The sequence below is a fragment of the Monopterus albus genome, unplaced genomic scaffold, assembly GCF_001952655.1.
Source record: "Monopterus albus unplaced genomic scaffold, M_albus_1.0 scaffold28.1, whole genome shotgun sequence".
Classification (NCBI taxonomy): domain Eukaryota; kingdom Metazoa; phylum Chordata; class Actinopteri; order Synbranchiformes; family Synbranchidae; genus Monopterus; species Monopterus albus.
Genome location: NW_018127908.1, coordinates 324,062 through 333,789, shown reverse-complemented (window position 1 = coordinate 333,789; position 9,728 = coordinate 324,062). Strand labels below are relative to the sequence as shown.

The 9,728-nt window shown below is 43.1% G+C and overlaps 1 protein-coding gene across 1 annotated transcript in view; it reads right to left on the bottom strand.

Annotated features, from left to right (window-relative positions):
• Nucleotides 1–226: 226 nt before the first annotated feature.
• The window catches only part of gpc1b (glypican 1b), a 58,466-nt gene continuing 48,964 nt past the window's right edge, over nt 227–9,728 (bottom strand). Inside the window, exons 6-11 of the mRNA XM_020595857.1 lie at nt 6,419–6,584; nt 6,107–6,237; nt 1,695–1,823; nt 1,240–1,373; nt 822–1,039; nt 227–390 (exon numbers count right to left, since the gene is read on the bottom strand). Coding sequence (XP_020451513.1) covers nt 227–390; nt 822–1,039; nt 1,240–1,373; nt 1,695–1,823; nt 6,107–6,237; nt 6,419–6,584 — 942 coding nt within the window. The remainder of the gene's footprint in view (nt 391–821; nt 1,040–1,239; nt 1,374–1,694; nt 1,824–6,106; nt 6,238–6,418; nt 6,585–9,728) is intronic.

Here is a 9,728-nt window from a genome sequence, read left to right as displayed (position 1 = left end):
TGAAAGACATGAGCAGAACCGAAACACTTATGAATACTTATAAATCTGTTTTGATCTTATCCAAAACCATAAAGATGTCCATCAAAGTGTTTTTCTTTAGCTGTTTCCTTATACTTATTTTGTTTTGGCAAAGTAACTAACCCCCGACTTCTCCTCCCTTCCCCTTTCAGACTCTCCCCAACCCTGTGTTCCAAACTCAGTCCCAGTTGGTAGACTCCCCTGTCAATTACCGCCGGAGCAGCAGGATGAGCAGTGAAAGCAGGTAAATGTTGATACTGGGGAGATTCTGGTTGGCTGAGGTTTTCACTCCCTCCTTTTCTGGAGGTGGAGGGTTGTGTCGGGGTCGGTCAGTGTTGGGCACAGAAATGCGTGGGCCCGGGGAGCACACACCTTCGGCACACATTAGACAGAGGGTGAGGAAGTGAAATTAATGGTACAGAACACATAAAAAAACATACATATGCTGTTGCCTATATAGTCATAGAATTAATATATTAACTGTACTGTGCACTAACAGTGTTTAGTTAACTTCCAAAATATAAGGTTCACTGGGAAGCCTCAAAAAACTTACATTATGTGATTAAAAACATGTGACCTCAATTATTCAAAAATAACTTAGATTTAGGCCAAGCTCTTTTATACCTTTATATCAATTCCAAACATACTGTGTTTGCTGGTTTGCAAGAGTTTCTTCAAAGATGAAATGTGCTGCCTCCTCAGATGTGCAGAAATACAGTAGAGTTGTTTATTTCCCCTAATCTAGACCATGTTAAAAGTTTTTAATTGTAAGTTATTCAACTGAGATAAAGGTTTTTGTGAACGTTGTTTAGAAACTGGTGGGCTGTGATGGGCAAAGTACTCACTGGTGTCCTGGAAGTCCACATCCCGGCCGTTCAGAGCATTCTTCAGGCGGTGTGTCATGATCTTCAGTTGCATTATCTGCTGGCGTATTGATATGTCTGGCTTGGTGATGTCGATTTCCACTTCAGGGTTGTTAATCTGACTGGCTAGACCATCACCCATCACCTCAGGAAGGTACCTGGTTCACATGAACAGTGGCTTAACATGTGAAACCAAGACAATTCCTTGTTGCCCAGTTTGTAAAAAAATAAGATTGAGAAGTGTGATTGCCTTAGTATAAACCTATAGTTCTCTAAATTAGGCATTAAACATTTTGTAAGATACCGTGTCCCTTTTTTTACTTCGTTATGTTACTTTGAAATACATGGCATGGCCCACCTGGCACGACTCATGCCGTTCCAACACTTGTCTTCGGCTCCTGTTCCAGTGGCCACCCTGTCACTGCAGAGCAAACCTGGGAGAGAAACCCAGTGTGACTGCATGTCCGTCAGTCTCACTGTTACAGCAGACACCTGAGACAGAATTGACAAGAGCAGGTTCATGAGCTTTTATACTTTGGGCCAAATCACAGCATGATGGTACACTCAAAGGGGAGAGTAAGAAAACCTCCTGCTTCCTAAATAATCAATCATCTGCGACCTTCATCCATCAAAGCATTCATTCTCATCTTATCGCCCCATAGTTGCTCATGTACAGGTGGAAAAAAAAAAGCTAGAGAAGTTTAATGATGCACAGTGACTCCTACTGTACTACTGCATCACAATGAATGTGCCAGATTAGGCCATCAGAAAGCAGCAGAACAAGAATACACATTCAGTCTGTTAAGTACTAACCAGTTTGCCCATTTTGTCAGAGCTGGATTCCAAGTTGTCCTCCACCATAACCTTCCCTTTTCTCATCATTTCGCTGCCTCCTGTGCTGCTGGTTCCTCCCTCTTGGAGGTTACCACATGCCTGGAACAACTGGGGTGGAAGAAATGGAATGAAAAGACAAGACAGACAAATGGAAAGAGAAGATGCATAAGATGTGGACAAGTTACCAAAAGAATGAAAGGATGAAATGAGGCAAATGGCTCAGTTCTGTTCTTATAAAGGGTTAGCGTTTACCAAATTTCCAAAAACTGCAAGTCCAAATCTAAGTGCTTTATCACCAAATTCGTCCTCATCTACAGGTAGTAGCTTGAAATGTAAGGCTTCATTTACTGCCACCGGTGTTTACAAGCTTGATGAACAGAATGCTACTCATAGCGAGAACATTAATACAAACAATTCTCTACCTTTGAAAACCAACAGTGACAAGTGACACTGGTTATGCATGACCCAAAGAGTGAATCACAGCTTCGCTCCAGTGGAATGATTCATAGCTCAGAAAGCATTACTTGTCCCCGTGGGGCTTACATTTTATAAATGGAGCCCAGGGAATACAGTAAGACTGAAGTCAATCTGTCATCCAATCTGGCCTGCTTAGATGAGCCTCAAGCCTTTGAACCTTCACACACAGCTATAAAATAATCCTTACCAAAGCCTCTAGTCATGTCTCTCAGCATAACTTGGTGGTGTTGGATGGTTCACAGTACATTAGATAATGGACATAAAAAATTATGGCGCTGACTCTGGCGCCTAAAGCATATTTACATATGTATACTGTGGTTTCTATTCATGTCTATGGAATGTGTTTATGAGAACAGTTCATAATAAACATGGCTTTTGATGTCAACAAATGATATAAACAGTCGATAATCTGCCCCACACATGTCTCCCACAGTAATACTGTACATTATGAGCCTCAGGAGCGACTTCTGTGGTATCAGCTATCAGTTTCTCCGAAAGATGAAGAAGTATTTGTGATTATCATACCGGGTCAGAGGCAGTCTGCCAGGCTATGGCTCACCTTCAGCCAGCCAGGCTCTTTAACAGCGAACCAGCACAGAGGAGACTTTGTCTTTCACCAGCTATGCTGTTTTCCACCTTTACCAATTAACTCAGTCAGATTTTCATTGCTGCCAGTGCCTTATGAGAGCCATATATAACTGTTGTTCAAACGCCATTAAACAGTGAAGTAAACATTGGCCTGCAGGCTCTGCCATAGCTCACACCCCTTCATTTTAAATCGGGTATGTGGAGCATTAATTTAGTGGCAGTGTAGGTGCTTATTGTACAAACCAAACAGGGGCACTGTAGTGACCCAGTTTCTGGTCAGGACCGCAGGACCGACTGTTTGCTTATGACTGAATCTAGATCAATACATGGGTATTAGTTATCAACGTGATGTTTCTTGAGTTTTTACTTTCTTACTACTATGTTTTAAGTTATATGAATATGTTATTTCTCCATATCATGACAAGAGAAGCAATAATCAGCTAATCTGCTTCAATAGGACTGGATGTGCTGACTGACTGTCACAGTGGCCACATAGGTAAACATCTAAGAATAAGCATAAACTTTATTGCCAAGTATTTCAAAAAATACAAAGAATTTTACTCCAGCCCAATGGCCCCCAGTGTGCACAACATAAAAACAAAATAAATAAATACAAAATATATACAAGTTAAAAAGCAGCATAGACTAGCTGTTCATCAGTATAATAGCCTGGGGGAAGAAACTTTCTCTGTGTCTGGTTGTCTTGGTGCACAGTGACCTGTAGCGCCGTCCAGAGGGGAGGAGTTCAGAGAGTATGTATCCAGGGTGTGAGGGGTCTGCAGTGATCCTCTCTGCCCTCCTTTTGACCCGTAAGGTGTACAAGTCCTCTGGAAGGCAGGCTGGCACCGATGATTTTCTCTGCCATTCTGACTGCTCGCTGGAGTCTGTTCCTGTCCTATTTGGTTGCTGAGCCAAACCAGACAGTGATGGAAGTACAGAAAACAGACTCGATGATTCCACTCTAGAACTGTATCAGCAGCTTCCTGAGGCAGGTCGAACTTCCTGAGCTGGCGCAGGAAGTACATCCTCTGCTGCGCCTTTTTAATGATGATGCTGATGTTGGTTATTCACTTCAAGTCCCGAGAGACTGTGGAGCCCAGGAACTTTTAGGACTCCACGACTGAAACAGAGCTGCTGAGTATAGTAAGTGGAGATAGGGTGGGGGAGTTCCTCCTAAAATCCATTATCACCTCCACTGTGTTCCGCGAGTTCAGCTCCAGGTTCTTACAACCACACCACAGGGCCAGCTGTTCACGCTCCTGTCTGTAGGCTGACTCGTCACCGTCTTGAATGGGGCCAATGACCGCTGTGTCATCTGCAAACTTCAGGATTTTTACAGAAGGGTCTCCAGAGGTGCAGTCATTGGTATAGAGGGAGAACAACAGCGGGGAGAGCACACATCCCTGGGGGGCGCCTGTGCTGATTGTCCGTGTGCTGGATGTGGTTTTCCCCAGCCTCACCTGCTGCTTCCTGTCCGTCAGAAATCCGATAATCCACCGACAGGTGGGGGCAGGCACAGTGAGCTGGGTTAGTTTGGAGTAGAGGATGTCCGGGATGATGGTGTTAAATGCTGAACTGAAGTCGACAAATAAGATCCGAGCATAGGTCCCTGGTGAGTCAAGGTGTTGAAGGGTGTAATGCAGTGCCATATTGACTGCATCATCCGCTGACCTATCTGTCCTGTAAGCAAACTGCAGAGAATCCAGCCCATTCAGGTGGGCCAATACCAGTCTCTCAAAACACTTCATGACTACAGATGTCAGGGCGACAGGTCTGTAGTCATTTAGCTCCCTGATGGGAACTGGGATGATGGTGGAGTGTTTAAAACAGGAGGGAACCACACAAAGCTCCAATGATCTATTGAAGATTTGCAAGAAGATGGGAGCCAACTGTTCAGCACAGACTTTCAGACAGGAGGGGGTCACACTGTCTGGACCTTACTGATCTTCTGTTTCCTAAAAAGGCAACACACGTCTCTTTCACAGATCCTCAGAGGTGGTGGGCTGATGGGGGGAGAGGTGGGAGAGGTAGTCCTAGAGGAAGCGACTACTGGTTGTGGGTCCGAGATGAATGGAGAGAGGGGTGAGGAGTTCTGCCTTTCAAACCTACCATAATGATGGCTCTCCACAGCAGGGTGGGGTGATCTCCTGTACCCGGTGATGTTCCTTAGGCTCCTCCACACTGACGATGGTTCGTTGGCCTGACACTGATTTTTCAGCCATTCTGAGTAGCTCCTCTTTGCTACTCTGTTCTTCTTTGTCAGTGTGTTTTTAGCCTGGTTATACAGGGTCCTGTCCACACTCCTGTAGGCCTCCTCTTTGCACATACAATAACAATAAACCTTGGTTCACAGTGAAGTTCAAACAGCTTTGTCATGCCAGAGAGTCTTAATGGGCACACACATGTCCTGACAAAAACTGATACATGATGTCACCGTATCAGTATACGCGTCCAAGTCTGTAGCTGCAGCCTCAAAGACACCTCAGTCTGTATAATCAAAGCAGGCCTGTAGCTTAGACTTTGCCTCTTCAGTCCATCTTTTAATTTTTTTGACACCAGTCTTTGCAGCTTTAAGTTTCTGCCTATAAGTGGGGATGAGGTGGATCATGCAGTGGTCTGAAGGCCCAAGAGCTGCACGGGGAACAGAGCGATAGGCATCCTTGATTACTGTGTAACAATGGTCCAGCGTGGTTTTGTCCCTGGTAGGACAACAAACATGTTGTCTGTATTTCGTGAGTAAGGTTTGCTCTGTTAAAATCCGCCAAAATAATAAGCAGGGAGTCTGGGTGTTTCTCTTCCATACTTATTATCTGGTTGGCTAGGAGCTGCAGTGCATTTCTAACAGGCTAATTTTGTTTTCAACATTACTATATCTTGATTGTTCCACAGAAGTGAATGGTATCACATTTTCCAATTCACTTCAAACCACTGAACAGAGCACAGACCGCAACAGTAATTAAAAGAACTCTCTTGCAAAAATTCTTTCTAGGAAACCTCTTTAGAGATTATTTGGAAATAAATAGGACTTTCCAGACCTGTAAAGTAAAGCATTACTGAAAGAACAGGCTTTTGTGCCCTCCTACATCAAGTAAATAGTATATTTGAGTGGTCAAGACCATCATGCCAACTGATACTATAATGATATTGAGGGGGTTCTGCATTTTACAGTCCTGCACAGCTTTCTGTTTTGTGCCTTCAACCGAAAGAAAAATCACAAATGAGTTATGACATTCAGAGATCAGCACAGTGTACTGCTTCAACCGAAAGAAAAATCACAAATGAGATCAGCACAGTGTACTGTGCACTGTGCATGTGTGTGTACCAACCTTGCTGTTGATGGTTTCCATATTATACACCATAGTAAATATGGCAGTTGATATGCGACTAGGAAGGGAGAGAACTATGTTATCCATTCCAGCCGGGCCATCAACGCTGCCAGCAACCTCAATCATTGTTTCTAAAAAGACAGGAGCTACAATTAGCATACAAAAGTGTGGAATGCTTCATATGTAGTACACTGATAGAACTGTTCAGTTGGATTCACTGCACAAAGTAATATTATATGTCAGGTAAACCTCTGAGCAAACATATGGCTGAACTGGATACATGTGTGAATCTGTGTGTGCTCCGCTCCCCACCTGCCAGATGTCTCCACTCAGTGTTGAGGTCAGCCTGGTTGGCCAGACAGCCCTTCATGACATTGCGGCAGTAGTTGGCGCAAGGTCTGGCGCTGGGCATGCCGCGGCAGTGGGGACAATAAGTCATCTTCATCATGGCCCGCATGCACTCCGGGCTTAGCTGCACCTGGGTTAGAGCATGGATAAAAATAAACACACCCCACCTGGATGAAAAATGACTGTTTTGTCAAGCACGTATGACCTAATAGTCTAAAAGCCAAAACTGATAGTAGCAGTTGATCAAACTGCACATTTTACCACTTTAACTGTTCAAAGACCTGTTGGTGCTGTGTATTAGAATTAAATATTTGTTATACAAAAGGCTGAATAAGATGTGAAGATGTAAATTTCTTTTGCATGACAATGACAGTTGCAGAACCGTAGGAGGTCACCTCCCATGGTGACCTTTTTTTTAGTTTTGCTCCAGACTTTCATTCAGTACAGTTTCCTTGGAAACCACTTTGGGAGAATTCACTTTTTGTTTCACATTTGATGAAAAGACCTTGACATTCATACACATATTCTGAGTCCCTCACTCTATCCTTCCTGGCTCTTCCATTTCTCCCTCTATCCCACAAGTCTGTTCCCCCAGGAAAAGGCCTTTGTGTGTAAAAACTGAAACTGGGTTAATACCAGTAAGCTCTGTTCACAAGAGAGTACAGCTATGCATACAAAACCTCAGGAAGTGTGTGTGTGTGTGTGTGTGAGAGAGAGAGAGAGACATAGGAAGAGACAGAGTGAGCCTAGCTATGCATACAAAGCTCCTCTAAGCTAACATTTGGGCCAGTCTGATGCTTTTCCTGGAAACTGCTCTTCCAACAGCAAAGTAGAAACAGGGCAACAATAGGAACAGTAAAATAAATCACAGAAAATTTAACCAATCAACAAACCTGTCAGCACTTTAGTATAGCTTCAAGTCTATCCATTATCTATACAGCTTATTCCTGAAAAGGATTGCAGGGGGCTGGAGCCTCTCCCAGCTGTCACTGGGTGAGAGGCGGGGTACGCCTTGGACAGGTTGCTAGTCTATCACAGGGCTGACACTTAGACAAACAACCACACACGCTCACACTCACTCCTACAGGCAATTTAGAGTTTCCAGTAAACCCAAACTGCATGTCTTTGGACTGTGGGAGGAAGCCAGAGTACCCGGAGAGAACCCGGGGAGGCACAGGGAGAACAGACAAGCTCCACACATAAAGGCCCCAGGTTTGAACCCAGAACCTTTTTACTGTGAGGCAACATCGCTAACCACTGCTGCACTATGTCACCAGCTTCAAGTCTAATTCACATAAAAATGCTAATTTTCAGCCTAAAACTGATTTCTCTTGACCACAGACAGTCACCTTGTCCCCTCATAAGTGTAATCCTCACGGTCTCTGTAGTGCTTGTCCTTCATGGTGTAATCCTTGTGTGCATCTTAAAATACAGGTTTTAAAATGTCATAAAACCTTTAAATTGAATTTAATCATATTTGATCCACATAATGCCAAAAGTAATTTATTTTAACATCCTTACTTGAAAATGTAAATTATATTTTAAACCACATTAAAAAATGCATAAAAAGCCTAAATTAGTAAATGTATCTCTGGTATTTAAAAGAAATCTGCTGAATTTGGTAATTATTTCCATGTGCAAAGTAAAATAAGTGACACAGAACAGCAGTAACCACATTCCCAGGCTATGTCATATGAGTCAGATCCTTACCCCTGTCCTCTTTTGCTTCCCCCCTCCCATGTTTACCCTACCACTCATTAGCCTGGGATGAGTCAGAAAAATGCTTTTTGGTGAGTGGGAAGAGTGAGGGAAGGGAGTGTACAGGGATGAGTGGAGACAATGACTGAAAATGAGAGAGCGAGTGGGAAAACAGTTGCAAGATTCACCAAGGGGTATAGGCATGAGAGTAAAAAAAGCCCAGGACAATGCTAATGAAATACAGTCCTATCATTCATGCAGTATTAGTGCTGGGAATCCCAGCGCAGGCACAACTGGCATGAAACAGTGTGTAACTGCTAATTGGAGGTGTTGACAACTTCCTCAGTAACCTAGGAGCTGTGGTGCACCAGGAACTATGAAGGAGGGGCTGTCAGGAGTGTCACTGACCTTTGGATGCAAGTACTGAGGATTATTTTCATTATGGATCAAGCTGATGATTTTATTTTTCTGAAACTTAAAATAAATTAACAAATAAAAGTCAGAAAATTGTGAAAAATCTAAATTACAGAGTGCACTAGGAGACGTCTTGAAATTGTGTAACCAAATGCCTAAAACCAAAAGAAAATCATTTGACATAGATATAAAAAATAGGAGAAAAGGAGTGAACCTTCATATTTAGGTCACTGTAACCAGCAGATGTTTGGCAGTGTTACTTCATAAATGACTTAATTAATGGTCAATCGCTCACCAAAACTGACAATGACTGAACGGCTGATTCTCGCTCACCAAAACTGACAATGACTGAATGGCTGATTCAACACTTACAGAAACACAGTGCAACCACACACAGACACGCATGTATGCATGCACGCACACATGTGTGTGCACATACACTACACTCACACATCATTTCAAAACAGTCCTATCAAGAGATAAGTGCCTTAGATTTTGTTACTTATTTATCTCCTTTATATTTCATTTGTATTTTGTAGCATTCATGTGGACGGCAAAGTAAGAATTTCATTGTAGAGGGAAACACGTTTCCTAACTGTGCATATGACAAATAAACACTTTGACTTTGACTTAGATAGAGGAGAAAGTTTGAAAGTCTGACATACTCTTTTTAACACATGATTGTGTTCCACTTTAAATACCCTGACTCCTACTCGTCCTTACTTAACCTACACCACATGTTCACTATACCTGTCAGTACTTTCTATATCGCCAGTGGGAATCTATCCTGAGACTCTTGTGTGTCTCTCTCTCCCTTTCTCTGCTTGTCTCTTCCTGTAATTAGTAAGGATATATGAGCAACCTCTCCCTCTTGTGTTATAGAGCAAACTGATCCCGACTCCTTGCCTCCAGAGTGAGCTATGTGGCGCGTGGCCTATTTCCTCCACTCCCCTACCCAAGGGAATAAACCAGTCCAGAAAAAGTTAAGGACACAGCAACTGGTGCAGCCCAGAGCAAAGCAAGAGAGGAATTAATACTGTACACAAAGAAAAATTGCATCTTACTGCTGATAGCTCTTTTTCTGTCTTACAAACAACATCCCCCAAATTATTCAGTTTTAACACACTCGGTCACTGTCTGCTCTGCTTTGCTCCATTCCTGC